At 41.2% G+C, this 22918-nt stretch overlaps 1 protein-coding gene across 1 annotated transcript in view; it reads right to left on the reverse strand.

Annotated features, from left to right (window-relative positions):
• Positions 1-22918, reverse strand: part of EXOC4 (exocyst complex component 4) — a 510603-nt gene that overhangs the window by 483056 nt on the left and 4629 nt on the right. The window contains exon 2 of the mRNA XM_089527458.1: positions 414-603. Within this exon, the coding sequence (XP_089383584.1) occupies positions 414-603 (190 nt within the window). The remainder of the gene's footprint in view (positions 1-413; positions 604-22918) is intronic.

Genomic DNA, 22918 nt, shown 5'->3' on the forward strand with positions numbered 1-22918 from the left:
GACCAGCGTTTGATTCCCAGCTTGGCCATGAAACCCAGGGGGTGACCTTAGGCAAGTCACACACTCTCAGCTTCAGGAAAAGGCAATGGCAAATCTCCTCCAAACAAACCTTGCTACGAAACCTCCATGATAGGGTTGCCATGAGTTGGACATGGCTTCAAGGCACACATCAAGAACAAATGCTTGTATAAGGATCAGCACTCAGCTCTGAATTCCAAAAACACTGGGGGTGATTTTGGCAGTTTTATTATATTCCATACAGTACTTCACTTTGGGAACAATTTTAGCAGGAAACTGTATATCTAGAAGTGAACATTTTATATTTATTTATAGGCATAAGTACAGGCTTGAAAAGCCAAGCACACATTGGTAGGGAGTTTTGCTTTTTCTGCTCAGCCTGGCCCTCTTTTTACCTGTTTGATCTTGTTGCGTGAGTTAGTAATGCGCTCGGTGATGCTTTGGTAGGTGCGGATGGCAGTTGTGAGTTCAGTGTAGTGCTGAACAATCAGTTCATCCAGATCATGATCACATTTCTCATATGCCTCTTCCAGGCGGCCCTTTTCATTCTCCCTGTCCTCGACATCATCGCTGGTGGAGAGTGTCCTGACAAACACAAAGCAAAAAACAGAACTGAAGGAATGGATTCACAGAACAGAAGCACTTCTGTTTGGAAAGGTCCAACTACTTTATTGGTTCTTATCATTCATAGGCTTATTTAAATTCATATTGTTTTCAGAACACTTCCCTGTTGCGAAGGCCCATCACTGCCCAGACAATGTACACATGAGAGGTCCTTCAGAAATCCATGCAAACAGGCTAAAAAGGATTAATAATTTTAACTCTTCATCACATCTGAATGGAATTTGCATCATAATTGTATGACTCTTTTTGTAGGTTATATAAGACTGTGCAAGTGAAACAAAAGACTCAGCACACAGCAAAGATATTCAAAGTACAAAATATAAACAGGTGTGTCAAACAGAAGGAGGAAGAACAGAGTTGATAGACTGAAGGGCCAATTGCTGCCTAAAGATCTTCAGAAGAAGTCCTTCTCCATGTCTCTCCCACAGCAGATATGCATCAGGCCGGTACAAAAGAAAGGATCTTTTCTGTAGTGGTACCCCAACTTTGGAACGCTCTCCCAAGAGAGTCAGTCCTGGTGCCAACTATGTATTCCTTTCCAATGTCAGGTTAAAAACTTTTTTATTTCAGCTGGCAGCACCATTCAGTGATTACTGTAGAGCTGGTTAATGTTTTCTGTTGTTTCTAACACAGCACAGATTTCTATTTTTTTTTTCCAGGAGGTAAGTGAGTTGTATCCTGAATTCTATTTCTTAGAGTTTCTAGAGGGGACTTTTTAAAAAAAAATGAACTGATTGCATATGAAGAACCATGCTAGGTCAGACCAAGGGTCTACCTAGCCCAATAATCTATTCACACACTGGTCAGTCAGATGTCCATGAGCAGTCTACCAACAAAACACGAGTACAACCGCGTCCTTTGTTCTATAACCTGTACTCCAGCATCCAGAAAATTGTTCTCTTTCAAACAAAGAGGTCTACAAGATCTGGGACTTCTTTCAGACATGAGAGAGTGTTAAATCCTGTTGAAATTTACTATAAGTGCACACTTGCCACACACATATATGCTCCTCCCAAACACCTCCATCCTTGCTTCAAGCCACTTAGATGGCAACACCAGATGAATTCACAGACAGTCAACACCGAGCAGATTTATATTGCTGTGAGGCTTAATAACAGAATAAATTTCTTGCCCTTAAAATATTTGAAAACAGCAAGCTCAAAACCATGGTCCAGATGATATGCAAAAAAGCAGATACTTAAAAACACTTTTAATGGTGGTGCTAAAGGAGAGTTCTAGGGATACCATGAATTGTTAAAAAGACAAAGCAATGGGTCTTAGAGGAAATTAATGTGTTATTGTATTTCATTATTTCTAGGTGAGTTTGATAATTTTCGATTCCCTGAACGATTCAGAACTTTTTGGAACTAGCAAGTCTCAGCTTCCTCCAGAAGCTGAGATTTGAGTTTGCTTTGCTTGTGGCTTCAAATTTTTTAGCAAACTTACTTTCATACTACTGTAGAGAAAACATCCAAGCATGAACTTCTATGGATCTCAAAAACTATCTTTTGCAGAGATCCTCTAGATGGGCACACACCAGAGGACCTTCTCTTACTTTGTTTGATGATGTTGTTAGCTGCCTTGAGCTTTATTTCTGTAGTAAAAAGCTGGGGCAAATTTAAAAACTAAATAGATACCAAAACCAGGAATGACAATATTGTTCCAGTCTCAAGGACTTTCAGCTCAGATTTGCTTTTTTTTTGTAAAGTACAGTAATTTCAAAAGGACCATAACATTTAAGAGTAGCCATCAAGCAGAATGGACCTGGGCTATCACCTCTTTCAATTGCCAGTCACCCATGTTTGGGATCAAGTGTTTGTCTATTTCCTTTTCAAGGTCTTTTTCAGATGGTTAGGAAGTATCTGATAGTTTGAAGGGGAAATCACTGAAGGTCAGAATAGCTCTCAACTCTTGTTCAATCTTGGCTTTCATTTCTGGACTTGTTAAAACAACTGAAAATATGACAAGGTTAAGAAGACTGAAATACAATGGAGAAACAGAGAAGAAAGTGGGGGCCAATTGTATACAAATAACTTTTATTTCTGAAGTAACACACCTGCAGTACCGAGTGGATGAAAAGAGATCTACAAGAATTACATGATGAGAAAACAGAGAGGAAATGACTGCTCAAGTGTCCCAAAGGGACCAAAAGGGGTTCATTGCAGACATTAGGACTAAGAACAAGGGCCCTGTTCAGACCGGCCATTAAAGGCCAGCCTAGGGGCGAAGTCGGGCATTGGGTCCACATGACGCATGCCCCAACTCTGCCGCCAAGAGTGCAATGATGCCGTGCATCACTCCACACGGCATCATGGCGCTCCTCTGGCATTGCATGCATATGACGCAGCGCCAAAGGGGTGCTGCCAAAAGGCAGCAACGTGGCTATGACACCCTGGAAAGGCCAGATCAGGGCCGCTGCATGTGGTTGCCGCAGCCCCAATCTGGCTGAAACAGGGGCAGCTCCATGGCGGCCCTTTGGGACTGTCTGAACAGCCCCAAGAAGACCAGAATTCAATACCTCCTTAATAGGACATTCCAAATCTGAAATGCTCAAGTGGATACATCCTCTTTCAAGTGATAATCTGAAAACTCTGGGTGTGTAACATTAATAAGACAGCATTTATAATCAAAGACCAAATTAAGAACACTACCATTATAAAATAATCACTGAATTTGTTTTTTGGTACTCAGACAGAACTGAGTAGCCCTAGTGGGAAAAAAATAGAAAAAAACAACTCCCCCCAAAGTCTCACTTTTGCAACAAAAAAATTGAAAAAAATGATTATTATTTTCTTTTAGAATGATTTCTAAAATGTATTTCTAAATACCATGTAGTGAGTAGATCTTTATGTAAGACTACAATAGTGCTACTCAAATTTGTGGTGTATAGACCACCAGTTTGGTCACAAAGCACTGGCTACCAGACCATAGCAAGTTTCCAGAAAAGTTGCAGCCAACGGATACAAGTAAAGTACCAGTCCCTGGCCCATTCGGTGGGGAAAATGCCAGTCCACTCACATCAGATAGCTTGTGACCCACTGATGTACAATATCAGATCATTGTAATTCCTGGACTTAGTTTCTTTTTCTCAGTTCTTTTTATGGAATGAGTACTTTATGTCCCTTTAACATTAAGAAGGACTAGAGAAGATTAAATAAATTTATTTTCTTTTTTACTAAAATTATTGGTTTCTTCAGCACTTATTGGTTTTTGTTTGTTATTGCTTGAGCCTCATACAGAAGCGAAACCAAAGAGATTCCTTACAGTTGAGGTGTTTTTTATGGTACAGTATTTCTGAATTATATGTATACGAGTGAAAACTGAACAGTGAAAAAAAGATAAGAGAGAGAAAATCAACATATCTGAAATGCGGTGCTGGAGGAGAGTTCAATGATATCATAATGGCTAAAACAGACAAAGCAATGGGTCTTAGAGGAAATCAAGCCTGAACTCTCACTAGAAGCTAAGATGCATAAATGAAGGCTCTTGTACTTTGGACATATTATGAAGTGGCATGATTGACTGGAAAAGATGAAAAGTGGAAGGCAAAAGAAAAATAGGGAGACCATATAACAGGTGGATAAACTCAAGAAAGCCACAGCTCTACGTTTGGAAGACCTGGCCAAACCACTTGAAGATTGGGCTTTTGGAGGTTTCTATTCATTCACTGAACAGCAAACAACAAAAACTGGAAGAGTGAAGAGGGGAGGAGAACTGGTGGTGGGAGGGGAACTGTACACTATGGGCTCCCTGTTGATATACACATGTAATCTCCATGGTATTATACACCTCCACGGGAAAATGTTCTCCATAACCTTTAAATATGGGTTTACCCAAAATTTCCCCAAGCCAACAGGTATGAGTACATGAAGTCATCCCAAGCATTATGTTCCCATACAGAACAGCAAACACACACATAACATCATCAGGGACTGTACATCCATCGCTGGTGACACTAATTAAAAGTACATGAAGGGCATCTGAATTGTCACTGTGGTCCCATTAAAATGCTTGTTGGAAGTAAGTCAAGAAGGCGTTTGCAAACGAGAAAGAAAGAAGAATCAAGCTTTAGCTCTGGGAAGAAAACTTTTCAGTTTTTAAACTTCTGAAATGTGTGCAGCAAACAGAAGACAGGATAATAAATACATTAATATTAAAAAGCTGGTGTATACTTTAACTTGATGGTTTGCTGGAAACCAAATGCGACAGAAATTAATATGTCCAAACCAATGCATTATCTAGATAAAATATATATGCATAGTGTATGAACTCTTGGGGGATATTTACTGAAGGTACTCTGCAGTAAGACTGATTTGCTTCAGCAATTGTCGTTTTCTAAAATAGCAACTCATCTCCCACAAGGCTTCCGGCAGCTTCTCTGAATAGATATCTGCCTGTGCATACAAACCATGCCTATCACAGGGGAGCAGGTTCTCCCCACAGAACACAAAGGCCTAAAAATACTTTTAGTCCTGGCTAGAGTCCACCTATAGAATCCGTTAGATGTATTCACATGTTGACTCACCCATCAACAACTGATTCTACTGGTTCTACTCTAGTTGGGACTAACCAAAAGGATGCTAGCCTAGTTTCCAAGCCAGAGATTTTTCTTTTTCATTGATGGTTTTTAAACAGAAGTTGGAAGGCCACCTAGCAGCGCGCTTAATGGTAGATTGCTGTACTAACAGCCTGTTTTGCTAACTGGTCTTTCAGATTCCTTCCAACTCTGTGATGCCAAGCTGAATGCCCCATGAAATCATATGCATTTATTTATTATTTGTTTACAGTATTTATACCCTGCCCTTCAGCACTAAAGGCTTTCAGAGCAGCTTACAATTGCATTTGATCCTTCAGAAACACATTTAGGAGTCACTACAGTAGGCTCTCTTCATACGCAGGGGATTCATTCCAGATCCTCCCACGCAAGGGAAAATCTGCCTATGCTCGAGCCCCATAAGAAATAATGGGGAGCATGCATGTGGCGGCGTGGTACGTGGACACTGCTGGCGAGCGCACTATTTTATCCTCCCCGCGCGGCCTCCACGTAAGTTGGAAGCCACATAAAATGTATCCGCACGTGACGCAGACACACTGTATTCTGTTTGAAAACTACCAGAACAGTGCATAAAATCTAGCCAAGTCTTGATTTGATCACATCCAGTGTCCTGATATATATCACCTAGCTCAGGCCATTAAGGCTAGCAGTTCAGATTTAGACAGAAATCTAATAGTTCATTATAGTTAATCTTTAAGGATGACCTTTATTTTAAGAAACCCTGCATTATTTCTCTCTGTTCTGAAGCTGTCTATGTTGGGTAAAATGTGAGCTCTTAGTATATTATGCTTGCAGTGTTAGAATCATAGAATCATTAGTTGTTCTCCACTGTGAAAACTTCATAAAAGCAGATTGTATATTATAGTTTTTTGTGGGTTTTTCGGGCTATGTGGCCATGTTCTAGCAGATTGTATATTTTTATATATATGGAAAGGGATAGCAGAAGAATGCCATGGTTTAAAAAGCATATTGTTTTTGATGGGAATTTAAAAGAAAACACCACTGCCATGTTCCCATTTCACTATATACATAGAGTGGATACCAAGAAGGAAATGATGACTGATGTTTGAAAGTTTAGGTACTTTTTTAATGGAGAAAATTCATTCAAAGCTGAGAAATTGAAAAGAGGTTGAAAAAGCTGGGCAATCTGTCTCTAGTTTTCAGCTTACAAGAAAAATCGAGGAAGGAGAGATCAGGGTCATGTTTGTTATATATCAAGACATTGCATGCAAAAAACAAGAAAACATAAGATGATCATTTATTCTACTCATTTCTTTTTGCCAAGCGTGATAGTACAATACTAAATAAAGTAGGGGTTCATCAAAAATAATGAAACTAATATATGTCAGAGCGTTCCTATAATTTTCTTTATACGTTTGTGAGTAAACATTAAAATATTTATTCCCAAATACTTCCATTGCTTTTTCAGCACATAAAATACCCTGATGTTTCCACAGATCTACTGCTCACTCTCATAACAAACTTGGGCGACAGAGTCTGGAAACAAAATAGGACTGGTCCAATGTGGCGGTGGTCTCTACATACTTAATGCAGAGTGTACACTGATTTTGGATTAAAATCACAAAAAAAAATTAAACTTGCTGACAGAAACCTGTGAACTTATACAACACTGACAGCACATCAGCCTACAGATCTATGGCTAAGGGCACTTTGTAAGGTGGAGCAGAGTATAGGATAAAGACTCCTATATTAAAATGAAAATATTTTAATTTATTAGAATCACAGAATTGTACAGTGTGAAGGAATTTCAAGGTTCACTTGGGCCAAACTAGTATCAGCACAGGAAACTATAGTTAAAACATCCCTGAATGGTTGTCATTCGACTTCAGCACAAAAACCTCCAATAAAAAAGATGCCACCACTTTCTGAGGCAGTCTATTCCTCTGTTGAAAATGTCTTACCATGAGGAAGTTCATCCTTTCCTTTCTTGTAATTTAAACAAATTGATTCAGGTAGTATCTTCCAAAGCAGTAGAAAACAAGCTTGGTGAACTATCTGAAGATGGCTATCATACCATCTTCGTACCATATCAGTATGGTATAGTAGTTTGAATGTTGGACTAGGACTTCAGGAAACCATAGTTTGAATCCCTGGTCAACCACTGAAATATATTGGATGACCTTAGGCAAATCACATACTCTCAGGCTCAAAGGAAGGCAATAGCATACTCCCTTGCCAAGGGAACCAAGCGATAGTTCACCTTAGAGTTGCCATACAACAAAAATGACTTGAAGGCATACAACATCAAACCTCACAGTCTTCCCTTCTCCAAGCCAAACATACTCAGCAACCTTAGCTATTCTTCATAGGGCTTGGTTTCCAGAACCTTTTACTATATTTGGCACATTCCAGTTTATTGGCATTTTTTCCTCAAATCTTTTGCCCAGAATTTCACACAGAACCTCAGGAGAGATCTGACACAGTAGTACTATTACTTCTCTTCATAATCAATTTATCATCAAAATGCATAGAATGTGTGTCTGTGTTTGTGTGCTTGTATGAGTCTTTATTTTTTAAGAGTATCTGGGCCACAACAATATTTCTTATTCAAAAAGAGCACTAGAGTACTATTTACTTGCCTGCGACAATGCCCCCAAAAGTAAAGAACTCGACCTTCTTTAGCAGAATTTTTGCAACAGCAACAGCCAGAAAGATCTGCTCAGAAGAGTTTTAATAATTTGCTGGCTACAAGGACACATGGATACAAACCAGCCTCCATTTCTGTTGCCCAATTTACATTTCAAATGTACAACATTTCTCCATAAATAAATAGATAGATAAATAAATGAAAGTCTCACCCACAATGCCTAACTCTCCCAGCACATCTTTAAAGTTGAGTGAGGGAGAGGCAAGAGAAGGAAGATGGTGAGGTAAGAAGGCATGGTTATTTGAAGTTTTGGCATGAAGTTCTGAACCACAAGAAAAGGTGATTAAACTAGTGTGCTGTTGTTGTTTTTTACTTGCCTAACTTGCGGGAGTGGGAAGGATGAAACAACTGCAGTTTTGGCACTACTAGATGCGATTTCTACTGCCTGATAAGAAAGTGGTGACGTGGAGGAAGAAACTCTAATCTTGCTGTCTGGAGGAAAGGGTTTCCTTTGCCTAGTTAGCAGGAGGACAAGAGGAAGAAAAAGAAACTGGAATCTTGGTGTTATACTATGGCTGGAAGAGATTTCCTCTGCTTTCTTAGTATTTCTCTACTACAACTAGTGTGTTTTCTTCACTTGGAAATCCTGCTAGAGAGGACACAGCAGACGATATCCTGCCTCTTCTCCTGTTATGCCCTCTGTAGCTGCTGCTGTGAAAGACACAGCAGATGTTCTGCCTCTCTCTCTCTACTGATTATTGACCTGGGAAGCTTGCTGGAGAAGGCACAGCAAAAGAACAAGTTCTCACCTGTTGTTCTCTGACTATGAAGAGGAACTGTTATATACTGGCAAGCCAACTCACCCCAGCCAAGCCTCCTGGGATGAGCAGTTGCTGCCTCTTATGGTTCCTCTTCAGAGCATCTGTAGAGTTTTCTAGTCTGATAAATCTACACCTGATTTTTTTACGCTTTAAACCTCTTTAAAACTCGTAGTTGGATAAAAATGGGTACAATTCAGGAGGTTGGTGGTTAAATCACAAAATGTGTGTCTACTTCACCTTTATTGGAACATATGATTCCATATGATTCCCAAATTATTCTTTATGGAACAGGCTCTCTTCATTATATTGTGTCCAGTTCTGGGCACCACTATTTAAAAAGGATGTTAAGAAACTGGGGCATGTCCAAAGGAGGACAACCAAAATGGTGAAGGGTCTGGAAACCATGCCCTATGAGGAACGACTCAGGGAGCTGGGGATGTTTAGCCTGGAGAAAAGAAGATTAAGAGGTGATATGATAGCCCTGTTTAAATATTTAAAGGGATGTCATATTGAGGAGGGAGCAAGCTTGTTTTCTGTGGCTCTAGAGACTAGGACCTGGAACAATGGATGCAAGCTGCAGGAAAAGAGATTCCACCTCAACATTAGGAGGAACTTCCTGACAGGAAGGGCTGTTCAACAGTGGAACACACTCCTTCCTCTGAGTGTAGTAGAGTCTCCTTCCTTAGAGGTCTTTAAACAGAGGCTGGATGGCCATCTGTCAGGGATGCTTTGATTTAGGTTTCCTGCATGGCAGAATGGGGTTGGACTGGATGGCCCTTGCGGTTTCTTCCAACTCTATGATTCTATGATTTACATTGATCTCAATTTACATTGCAAGTCCAGGAACACAATCCTGATATAAATCAAGACCCACCATAGTTCATCTGAGTAAGAGCTGCAAAAATCCAAGATACCTCATCATCTACATACCCCTAAATTGGAGTCTGATAGGCAGAAATTGGAAACTGTCTAAGACTTGGAACCCACTGATATTCTCAACTAGAGAAGACCCATTAAATCAGTTGTTAAGGCACTTCCACTTCCACTGTTTCAAAGGGTCTATTCTAGCTGGGTCTGAACTGGAGTAACCGTTAGCCTGTAGAGCCCAGTCCAGGTGCTTCAGTTCATCTTCCAGGAAGTGGGGCTCACAGATCCTTTTTGCCCGGCCTACCAGTGTTTTTATTGTGCTTCTTTTTTGTCTTGGATGTCAGTGTGTGTAGGTTTTCTGTATACTGTGTGGCCCAAATGTTGATTTGGAATAGACACTGTTTTTCTGAATGCAGCCTTATCTATGGCATAATTCCTCAGCAGTCTGGTGCAGTATGGAAAGGATGAAATACTGCAACTCAGCTGCATGTATGAGTGTGTTGAGTGTTTGTTTTAAAAAAATATGTGTTTCTTTCTGACTGGTCATTCAGTGCCTGCCTCGACCATTCTCATTCATCTCTGAACTGATTCAGAGAACAGAGAACTTTCCTGAGAACAAACAATATGTCAGCTCTGTTTACTTGAAAGAAACGGCTGTCTTCATTGCATTTACTCAGAACATATCACTTCATTGAAGTAATGGAATATTTATTTTGATTAATGAGTTGAAGCAAGACACTTAATTGACTAAAACCTGTGATCAAGTGACATCCCCAATTCATAGCAGTTGCACAACACTGAATTAAGAGCTCACAGAAAAGCCAACGGCATGTCTATGAACTCCATCCCATTGCTGGTGCAGCCGAACAACAGACAGTTATTACACCCTTCTGTATATGAGGCAATCAATCAGAAAACAATTTGATGATTCTCCAGCCTTCACAGGCTGTTACTTTCAAAACATGAATTGGAACTGCCGTCTTGAGGATGCAGTCATGACAATTACACGTGGAGGAAGAAGATACAGCAGAAAGTACAGACAAGTGGTATCCTCAGTTTTCTTAGCTAAAGACTGATTACAGAGTCTACATTGCAAACTTCACCAAATAGCCATCTGTTCTCCAGGTTGCAGCAAAAGGCCCAGGATATTTCTGGAGCTCTTCATATAATGATTGTGCCAATCTTGGTTTCTGTTTTTTTGAAGTGTAAGGTAACAAGTGAATTTAAGGAATAAAGAGCAAGATAAATACAATGAGTAAATAAAGCACTTCGGCCTACATCCAATTGTTAATCTCAACTGAATCAGTAGGAACTTGGCAAATCAACACATACAGTATAAATATTTTAAGGGGACCAGATTCTGTCTGATCTTGGAAACTACGCAGGGTCAACTCTACTTAGTACTCGGATAGAAGACCACCGATTAATACCAGGTGTGGTAGGCTATGTTTCAGAGAAAGGGACTGGCAAAACCACCTCTGAGTATTCCTTGCCTAAGAAAGTCCTATGAAATTCATGGTTTCGCCATAAGTTGACAGACAATTTGAAGGCACATATATATATAGAGAGAGAGAGATGTATGTCCCATTGATTCAAAGGGCCTTCTAACTGCAACTAAAAACAAGATTTTGGGTCTTTGATGTTTAGTGAAGAATGCATACCCTTAACAGCTGCCTTGACATGACTTCATACTGTACTTTCTCTTTTCATTTCAGTAAAATAGCTTTTATTTCAAGGAGTTTCTACTGAGGCAACATGGTGTGGAGAACATAACAGAAGAGGGTGACAGAAAGAAGAAGTGATGGTAGGGTGATGCTATTACTTGGCAGTCACCTCTGACTCTCATGGGACTGCTGGCCATGCCAAGAAATGGAGGTTGTGGTAGCAGTGGCAGCATTCCAGAAGGAATGGTGTCCATAGCTGCTATCACCACCCCTTCCTGCCTGGCCAGCAACCCTGCCAGACCCAGTCAAGCCAGACCCCACTGGGTGTTCAGTCCCCACTGAACCAGCACTCCCTTAGTGATACCCCTGCGCCCAGCCAACTAGCATGATCTAGGAGTTGAGTGTTGGACTAGAACGCTGGGAGATCAGGGGTTGAAATCCACCCACCCTCCCACTCACAAGCTATGAGTGATCCACGACAAGCTACAATCTCTAAGCCTAAGCAGAAGGCAATGATAAAGTTCCTCTCAATAAATCCTACCAATAAAATCCTAGGACAGGGTCACCATACATTGGTGTCAATGTCAAAGCACATAGCAACAACAGCAGCAGACAGTGGTACCCACAAGTGCAGCAACTCTACAACTATAGCCTGTGAATCCCAGGTCTGAAATGGGTGAACACTGTACAAACAATGTGCCCACATATGTGTGTCTCTACTATTTTCAGGAGTGCAGAAATCTTATTTGAATTTCATAATTGAAAAGTTATTTTTAAGGATAAATCCCAAGTGAAATTATCTACAGCTTCTGGCAGTACTTAACCTCAAAATGCGTATCTTATAATATATTCTGAAATCTCACTGAAGCAATTACATAAATCTAAAGGAAAAGTAATAAGCTAAAAGATACTCGAGATAAACGGAAGAAGGTTATTTAGTGATTTATCCAAAATACACAACAAATTTTCTCATTATTTCTTCAATTTCATTAAGCACACCTATTTAAAATGGAGAATTGAGGGACAGCATAGCATAGGCATTTAAAAAAAACATGAAGAGGCTACAGATTAAAATGTCTGGGAGATAAAATGTGTGCCTTTGGGAACTATCTATGTACTGGAAGGAGTATCAGTTTGCACCTGTTAATAGAGATGGACTGTGAGAATTAGGTATATCAACAGCGGGAACAGCCAAGTGACTGGAAACAAGTAAAACCCTTTCCTCAGTGGAGTCTGTGATACAGCTCCAATTCTCAGAGAGGAGAATGTGCTGTCAACTGTTATCACACTGCCAGAACAGAAAAGCTCTCAACTCCTTGAATCAGCCTCAGAGGGGGAGAGCTACTTCTCCAGCAGAGCGAGATGGTTTTATATTTTGAGTTCTGATATGTGGCATTATCCTGCCAAAGAACTCAGCTCAGTAACAACTGAGTACCTAAGTAGGTGGCCTTAGGAAAGTCAATCTCCTCTTGACTTCAGCCTGTTATCCATATCTGAACTCCCACCAAAAAGGTCTTTGAACATCAGAAATGCTGGTGATGAGGATGATGATTCACTAATACTTACTCTAATGCTAAGCATTTGTATAGGACACTTCAGAAGGTCATGCTGTATATATTCATGTATAAGTCTAGAATTTTTTGTCAAAAAATTGACTTCCCAAAAGCTGGGTAGACTTATCTACAGGTCAATGTTAAGTACTGTATTTTACATTGTACTCTTCCCTTTCTCTGATTAGAGTGGCAAAAGGTAAAAGCTTAGATCACCCTGGGGGGACCCAAAAGATGCATCAATCAATCCCCTCTACTCTTTCCACCATGATACTGCTTCTGACCTTCTTGAATGCTTAGGTGGGAAAATGACAGTGGTGGCACCTCTTTGGTGCTTCCCCTCAAAGGAGTGCCAAGAAGAAATGGGCTTAGAAGGATCTGAATAAGACATTTCTGTAGAAAGACAGTAAACTTCGTCCTTTGCATCCTTTGTTACATGCCCATAAGTTTTACCCTCAACCTATCCACGAGCCATATCAAACTCCATAATTTTAGCCCCATAATGCACTCTCGACTTATACACAAGGACGACTTATACTCGAGTATATACGATAATTCATATTCATATTTTCAGTATTCCTTAAAGCAATCCTGTGAGGCTGACTAGATCAATGCATTTTGAACTATCTGGGGTGGAGGCTGGCAGCAAGGACTTTGTTTTTGTTTTGCACTGTGCAAGTAACGGGCACCCACTGATTACAATGTATGGTTGTTGTGTGCTTTCAACTTGTTTCTGACTTATGGTGCCCCTATCATGGGTTTTTCTTGGCAAGAATTGTTCACATGAGGTTTGCCATCACCTTCCCCTGAAAAATTGGCCTGGGCATGTAATGTCCTCTACCCTTTCCAAATATGATGCTCCAGCTGCTTTATGTGTTCATATATTACCCATGAATAATAGGGAAAGGGATGCCTAGTAATCTTCAGGATTCTCCCTTAATATCTCAATATATACTATATCATTAACTTACTACTCAGACGTAAATGCTGAGTTGTTCAGTGTTCAAGATTGTTCAGCTACTTTTAGATAACTTTACACAAAATTTCAGCATTCATGAAATTCATTCATTCTTGTGCACCCTTCTATACAATTTCCATGCGTCCCTTTCTGAAATTAGAACTTTTGGGAAGAAACAAGGAGGAAGAGACAGAACTCATTCAAATAGCATCCCAATGATAGATCTTGCACAAGTTTCAAAAATTATCTCATTGAGTTGTAAAAAAAGTTTGGGTTTTTAGAATATTGAACAAGGCTACTGAAAGCCAAAGGGGTGCCAGAGAGAGAATGTATGCTAAACAACCTGGGAAATGCTGGGAAATGTCTGATGTGGATTACTCCCATGTAAGTATCTAAAGGACTGGAGCTTTAATTGGAAGGAGAAACTCCCAACAAAAAATAAAAGACAGGTACCTCCACCAATTACACAAAATTTGACAAGCGCTCACCCAAGAAATAACATTTGCTAAATGCCAACTAGCTTGTTTTAGAATACAAAAGCAACTCCAACCAGGTGCGGAAAAAACAAAACAAAAGGTTAGGGAGAGGGCAGAAATCAATCAAGGTACAGAAACCTATCCCCCAGAAGACAATTGGTCTCCAACCAATTCATCAGTAAGATGAAATTCTCCACCTACGAGAACTACATTTTAAAGAAACAAATTGAAATCAATTTTTTTTCTCCTGCATTCAAACCACTCAGAGGCTTTTGGACAGCAGGTACCACAATGGAGTTTGGGCTTTTAACATCTGCTAGATACTCACAATTCCCATTCTCCAAAAATATTTCCGGCACAGTTTACCTTGCCATGAAGCTACTTGAAGGGCAGTAGTGAGACTGTAACTAAAACATGAAAGGCAAGCCTGAAAACAAAAAGAGATGGTAAGACTTGGGATCTGCTCTGGAGAAATACAGTGGTCCCTCCACATTCACTGGGGTTAGGGGTGAAGAACCCCATGAATGTGGGGAAACTGCAAATAAAAACAAACTGTTCTTTTTACCTGTCTTGGAATCTCAGGGTCCTCCAGTGCAACTCTGTGGTCAACATCTGCCAGAGGTTGATCATAGAATCATGCTGACAGTCCTACCTGCTGAAGGAAAATCCTGAAAGTAAAAAGCGGCTGATTTTGCCAATTTTCTGTGTGGGTTAAAGTCAGATTACTGCTCAATGCTTCCGATGTATCTGAAAACGATCCCGCTTTTGCGGGATTTGTCCACTTTTTTGGGTTAATTTCAGATTAATGCTCAATGCATCTGAAAACGATCCCACTTTTGTGGATTTAAATCCTGTTTCTGCACGGGATTTGGCCGATTCCCTCCCATGTGATAAACTCCTAGGAGAGTTGTGAACTCTGTTAAAAAGAACTTCCTTTTGTATGTTCTCAATGTTTAACCAAACCTTCCAGAAGCACTGGCAACATCAAGGAAAAACAACGCATGATCACATCTCTCCCTCAAGTCTTCTGTGTTTGTTAGACAGCTGGAGACAGAATCTGAGTCTTGCCCAACTTCTAGGGAACTTTAGAGAAGGAAAAAGAAGAAGGCAGTTTAACTTTCTTTCTTTCTTTCTTTTCAAATATTTCTTCCATCGTGAACAATCTGAACTCTCTGAAATCATTTAAAATGATTCCACTTGGGAAATGAGCCTATTACACGTTCTAATAAGTATAATTAATTAATTAACTAACTAACTAACTAACTATGGCCTGTTACAGACTGCCAAAATAAAGCTGCTTCGAGTCATTTTGGAGGTATGCTATTTAAATGATGCATGCATCCTAAGAATCCAGAAGCTGCCCCAAAGCTGCCCTCCAGTGCTTAGGAATGGAGTGTGGCTTTGGTGCGACCTCCAGACTCTTAGGACCCATGCATCATTTAAATAGCATACTTCCAAAGAGACCCGAAGCAGCTTTATTTTGGCAGTCTGTAACAGGCCTATATAACCAATATGCTAGGTGAGGCAAAATGTCAAAAGTACTTGGCCTATTTTGAGGACACAGTGCCATCTATTCAATCAATGCTTTTAATCTTCATCAAATTTTAGTGAAAGGTGTATCAGCCTTAAGACTCCAGAACATGAAAGTCTTTCACTGTGTCCCTTAATAGCAAATATATTTCTTTAATGCCACCAAAAAATCCAAGCAACATGGACAGCAAGTTCTTTTCCCTTAAAAAATTCAGTAAATATAGGAAAATAAAGTGTCTGTTGTTCAGTATGTTCTCTTTTTTGTTTGTTTTTAACCCACGCTCCTGGTAAAAGAACATCCACTTTAATTTCCTTTGTGCCATTTACTTTTTGCAGTCAGCCTGGACAATAAAATTAATAGGTCAGCTTTCATTTCCAGTCAATTTCACTTTCAAAACCTCATACTATAGCTTGGCGTTGCAATGCCTCGATAGCAAACACGGCAGGAGCAAGCTTCCAGTGCCCACACAAGAACTATTTCAATCGATTTCTTTTGTACCCTAAATGTCAGAACTCATGAGATCAGTTTTCATTAACAGCCCCTATTGTATAATGTTTTAACTTACACTGTCAACCTAAGCTACGGATATGAACCACATTAGATTAAGTCTCTAAAACCAACATTCACAATATGGAGGCTTAAAAACAACAACAACCACCACCAAAACCAGGAGATAATTTATCCATGCATCCCATTCACACAGCTCACCATAGGGCCACCAAAGCATGGGCTTGTAATCTGGACATGGAGGTTCAACTACTTTGCTTCCACTAGTCTAGTAGGCCACATACACTAGTATCCCACATAAAGTATACACATACATATCATGAGAAGATGTGGCCCACTAGAAAAGACAATGTTTGGCAAGGTAGAAGACAGTAGGAAAAGAGGAAGACCACATTCCAGATGGATAAATTTAATGACAGAAGCCGTGGCTGTGAGTCTGAAAAACCTGAGCAAGACAGTTGAAGATAGGATGACTTGGAGGTCTCTCATTCATAGGTTTGCCATAAGCTGAAGTTGACCCAAGAGCAGCTAACATTAACAAGTATTCCACATTACCAAAATCAATATAATAAAGCCACACAACATATCAGCCTGAGGATTCAGTCTGAACATGAGAAAAACGAGTCTTAAATCCCAGCAAAATTATGACTGTTGTTGTGTATCATCAAGTTGTTTCTAACTTATGGCAGCCCTAAGGCAACCCAGTCACAGGGTCTTCTTGGCAGGATTTATTCAGAAGAGGTTTGCCACTACATTCCTCTACAGCCCGTGGGCCACATGCGGCCCACTAAAGGATTTTGGGTGGTCTGCAGGGATGTGGAATGACTTCAAGGCTCCTCTGTTTCTTGGCCTCCTCCTGGGGAGAGGGCCATACAGAGGAGGACCCTGCAAGTCTCCTACATGTCCTGGCTTTCTCTTGAGGAGAAGGCCAGGTAATGGAGGAAGAGGAGGACAGGCAAACACTCACCCTGCAAGGCTCCTCCCCTGCTTGGTTTTTCTCCCAAGGAGAAGGCCAGGTGGCAGAGGAGGAGGAGGACATGCAAATGCTTTCCCTGAAAGGCTTCTCCACCGCCCTGCTTTGTCCTGAGGAGAAGGCCAGGTGGTGGCAGTGGGGGAGGATGGGTAATACCTGCACTGGAAGGCTCCTCTGCAGCTCGATCTTCTTCTAAGGAGAAGGACAGGTGGAGGAAGACAGGCAAACACCTTGCAAGGCTCCTCCTTTGCCCAGCTTTCGCCTCAGTGGTGGGGGAGCCTTGCAGGGCAAGCATTTGCCCACCCTCCTCCTCCACTACCTGGCCTTCTCCTTGGGAGAAAACTGAGCAGTGAAGGAGCCCGAGGAGAAAGCCAGGCAGAGGAGGAGAATGACAGGAAAGACTCCCCTGCTGCTCAGCTTTCTCCTGAGGAGAGGGCTGGGCAGAACAGGAGGAGAAAGCAATTAATATTAATTATTTCTAATTATTAGTATTACTGAATATTAATTAATAATTACTATTAATGAGCATTATTAATTAATATTATTAATTGTTTTCTCCTAATATTATTAATTAATTAATATTTAATTAAAGCCTATCTGCAGCCTGAAGAAACTTAGCCTATTTTAATGTTGGCCCCTACCTACTGCCAAGTTGTGCAGGCCTGCTTTAAGGCCTGGAGAGTATGTTGACTTGCCCAAGGTCACACAGTGGGTTTCTACAGCTTAGCAGTAGAGATTTGAACCCTGCTCTCTCTGAGTCTATGCAACACTGAAACAACCACACCACAGTGACTATTACTGATCAGAATTAAGAAGCAGAGTTGGATTAATAGCTTTACTGAACAACTAAACTAGCAGACAAACATATGAGTCCTTCAGGACTGTTCAGATAGCATTCATCAGGCAATGCAGATATCATCTCTGCCCTGGCAAGGGGCTGGACTATATTAATGCTATTCAAAATGGCAATCCATGGACTGGAGCCAGTCTGCAACCTGTCAGCTGCTGGTCTGCAGCATGTTTCCAGGAAAACAAAAACTAGTTTTACCCAATGGATAGTGCATATTAGGAAAAAAGATTGCCAGTATTTTAACGAAGGAATCAAGCACCACCTTTAAGATTAAATAATTTATCACTTCTGATCAAGGAATTGTGAATCCATCTTAGGTTGTGCATGCCATCACAGAATTGAAAGGGTCTATTAGCATCATCCAGCCTCCCTCCCAGTGCAGGAAAACCATAGCTGAAGCATCTTAAACAGGTGACCATCTAACCTTTATTGAAAAACCTCTAATGAAGGTAATTCCACCATTTTCCTAGATAGGTTACTTCTCTGCTGAACATCTCCTACTATCAGGAAACTGAGAATGGGAGCTTGCAATCTGCTATACCTCAGTGGTGTTTGAATTCTTTAGAATCCTTGTCTACTACTGTATATACTCATGTATAAGTCTAGATTTTTTTGTCAAAAAAATGACACCAAAAAGCTGGGTTGATTTATTTACAAGTGAATGTAAGTAGTGTATTTGAACTCTTCTCCTTTTTTGAGTAGAATGGCAAAAGGTATGAGCTTACTTCATCCTGGGAGCACCCAAAAGAAGCACCAATCCCCTAAACTCTTTCCACCATGATGCTGCTTCTTGGCCTTTTTTAATGCTTGGGTGGGAAAATGGCAGTGGTGGCATCTCTTTGGTGCTTCCCCTCAAAGAGGAATTGGACTTAGAGGATCTGAATAAGACATTTATACATGAAGGCAATAAACTTTGTCCTTTACTGTCATGGCCAGCCAAGATCAGCTCTCGGAGGATGAGGAGGAGGATGAGCCTCCTCCAGAGCAAGGGCTGATTGAGGCAACGCCAGGTGTTAGTTCTGCTCTGCCAGGTCCCAGCTGTGATCCTCCAGCCCCAGAGCAGGAGATTCAACCAGGTCCTAGTGCCGAAGAGAGGCCTTCTAGGGTGCCACAGCCTAGTGGTGATTCAGGAGACGAGGCGTGCCTGCAAGTGCCCTCTTATCAAGAGAGAAGGGCCGAGAGTGCTTGCAGGCGCAGATCCAGGAGGACTGCAGAAAGACAATCGGCAAACCAGCCTCAGGTGGCTCGAGGGAGAGCTTCCCTGATTTAAGTGGGAGAGAGGCTTGAGTTTGTTGCTAGAGTTTATTGCATGAGCCCTTGGTGTGATTGCTGTCGCTCTAGCTCCTGACATCTTGTTATCTTGCTACCTTGACCTCGGACCGGACCTTTGTTATCTCTTGGCTATTGTGACCTCGGACTGTTTTGACCACACTGCTTTCTGGCTTCCTGACTTCGGCTCGTCTTTCGGCACGCTTGACTTTCTGCAACCCCGACACCGGCTTGTTTTCTCGGCTTGCTCCTTGACTGCTTCTCCACAAGGTTTGTTTTGCCTACACGTGTTGGTTGCAGGCCTGGTTATCAGCATAAGTCAGAGATTGCTGGCAGCAATCCCGGACATTTACATCATTTGTTGCATGCTTCTAAGTTTTAGACTCGACCTATCCACGAGTCATATTGAAATACATAATTTTGGCCCAAAAACTTGCCCTCGACTTATGTGTGAGGTCAACTTATAGTCCAATATATACAGTATGTGGACTTGAGCCATGCCTCACTCATTCTCTGTACTAGTGATCTGCCTGCATCTATCACTAAGGTGGGATACATACTTCCATTTTGTAGTGTGCCGACAGCGATACTAGGGTTAGAGAGCACGCACCATTCAGACGCCCCCTAACCCTAGTACGTACTCCGTACGTCAAAATGGCGGTGCCCTGTACACATGGGTGCCACCATCTTGACATGATGGACGCTTAGCGTCTGCACACCCCGGTGCCTTTGTGACACCGCAAGTGCGCCATTGGCGCATTGCGGCACCACAAAGGTGCCACAAGAACCACCCACTTTTTGCGGGTTTTTGTTCCACGACAGAGCCGCGTGGTTTGTCCGCTGCGGCTCCCTTGCAGAGCAAACCAGGACAGCAGGAGACCACCCTTTTTGGGCAGTCTGTATCCCGCCAAAGATTAGTACCAGCTATGCTCAAACCAGTTTTTCCTCCATCTTATCCCTCAGTCTTAACAAGGATTTAAATCCAATTGTGATAAACATATATACTTCCATATGATGTGTATGGAACAACAGCAGTACTGAATCACAATTGTACATTATCTGCTTCCTGTAATACTTCCTTTAAAACTAAACAAGAATTCCCTGCTCAGTAAAATCACCACAGGTTCATATTTGACGATAAGTTCATATCTGAGGAAGCATTATTGATGGCAGCCTCAAACTATGGAGCTAAGATCCCTTCCAGTCCTCCTGGAGTCCCAGCCTCCTTCAGAAGAGATGTGGGAAGTAATCTTTAAGTAGATCAATTTCTCCTTTCTATCCATTTCTAAGAAAGCTGTTTCAGTTCATTATCAGAGTCTGGCACTGTTAATGAACCAGATCAGTGCTTATTTAGCTATCTGATATAGTGAACCAACAGGTACCAACAGGCAAACACTCCTTATCTCGATAGGCTTGTGAGAAGAGAATATTTTAAAGAAAGAGCTTTTAAAGGGGCCCTATATTATTTTAATTGCAGCATTTTACACTCTGTTTATCATTTTAAATTGCATGTTATAAACTGTTTTTAATGTTGTTAATGGTTTAATTCTATTTTAACTTCAATCTTTTGTATGGCAGGATATAAACGATAATGACAATGGTGGGGGTGGCAGTGGTAATCATGCTTTTATTCTTGAAATGTTGACCAGTTTTACTTGATTTAGTTTGCATCCAGTTTTTTAATTTCATTTTTCATTTTTTCTTGTGCCTCAGCTTTGCAATAGTATGGACTATATTCACTAAAACACATCAAATTAAGATCCCAGCATCACTGGACCCTCAAATCAGGCAGTGCTCAGCTTCTCAAGAGCATGTAAAATGTTACACCAATCCATCTGCAGTCACAGTTAAGAAGTTCTATATAAATACAGGCTGACACATGCATTTATTCCAGCAAAGTGTGTGATCACAAGTGACATTACCATCCACCAAGATTTTATAAAGCAGTGTTAGCACAACAGGCACCCAGTGCAGATGGAATGTCACAATCCACCAAGAATGGGCAGGTGCAGCAAATTAGAAAACTTCCAAACAACAATATGTGGGTGTGTGTAACTTCAGAAAGCCACAATGTGGAAAGGTTCCAGCCAGCCTACTCACAAGACTAGGAGCAGGACAGAGTAAATCAACTAGTATCAACTTTCTTCATAGGTTGCAAAAGGAAAGCCAAGCACAGCAAAATCAGGAAGACCCCCATATCCATCATAAACAGAACATTCATCATCATCATCATCATCATCATCATCATCATCATCATCATCATCATAGGATTTATTTATATACCGCCCAATCACTAGGAATCCGAGCAGTTTACAACAGAGGGGATAATAGACAGTTCCCTGCCCTCAGGCTTACAATCTAAAAGACACAACACAAAAGGAGAAGGGAATGGTGAGGAGGGGAGGGGATCAGGTCCAGCAGTTCTTCTCTCCCTCTGAGGCCTGGACCGAGGCAGATGGACTGGAGGCAGGGCTCTTCTTCTTCAATTTAAGCTCATTATACCCCTAAATTGAATGGCTGAGCCTCTAGCCTGCTTACAAATAATCTCTTTGTCTTGGAAAGCTTACCTCCAGTACATGTCAGGGGATCATGAAGCTCTCCAGGTGTTGCTGGACTGCAAAGCCTAGCATTCCTCACCATTAGTTATGCTGGATAGGGCTGCTGGGACTTGCAATAGCTGAATGATTCCAACCCATGTTCTAAAGCAGTGGTTCCCAGTCCTCTAGGTATTTTGGATTTCAGCTCCCAGAAACCCTGACTGTTGGCCAAGGTGGCTGGGATATTTGGTAGTTGGTCCAAAACACTTGGAGGGTCAAAGGTTGGGAACCACTGTTCTAAAGTTTAATAAAGTGGGCCCTCCCCATTTGCTAGAGTTAGGGGTGCAAGACCTCTGTGAACGTGGGAAAACTGCAAATAAAAAAGCACTATCTTTTAACCTGAGAGGACACCTGTCTAGGAATCTCTAGGTCCTCCAACACAAGTCTGTGGTCAACATCTGCTGCTGGAGGATCTACAAATGCCTTGAAAATTGTTTTCTCTAGGAGTCTCTAGGTCCTCCAGCACAACTTCTGGTGATTGCTGACAGTAGAGTTATGCTGGGGACCCTAGGAATTCCTAGAGAGAACATATTAATCAAATCCATGAATAATCAGATCTGCAAAAGTCAAAGGCACAAATGTGGAGGGACACATTTGAAGACAAACCATGAGGACAAACCATGTTTACTACATAAGTGATGTATCAAAGTCATTCTGAGAATACTGGCCATATATACTTGACTACAAGTCGAGAAATTTATGCTCCAAAATTGCCCCTAAAATCTTGGGTAGACTTATATAAGGGTCAGTACATCAGTAGTGCTTAGAAGGGTCCTCAAGCAAGCAAGCCTGGCGCCCCAATCTGCATTGAATACCAGTTCCTTCCCCCTCTAGTCCGTTTTCCAAGCTTTTGTTTCCTATCGGAAAAACTCCCCCATTTAAAAGCACTTATTCCTCTCTCTTGCTCCGTTTTGCAAGCCCTGGCTTCCCATGGAAAAACCTCTCCATTTAAATCCACTTGTTTCTCTCTCTGGTCCCTTTTGCAAGACCTTGCTCCCTATCAAAAAAAACCTCTCCATTTAAAACCATCTCTCCAGTCCATTTTGCAAG

Source organism: Sceloporus occidentalis, unplaced genomic scaffold, assembly GCF_023333645.1.
Source record: "Sceloporus occidentalis isolate IW3139 unplaced genomic scaffold, rSceOcc1.0.p SCAF_5, whole genome shotgun sequence".
NCBI lineage: Eukaryota > Metazoa > Chordata > Lepidosauria > Squamata > Phrynosomatidae > Sceloporus > Sceloporus occidentalis.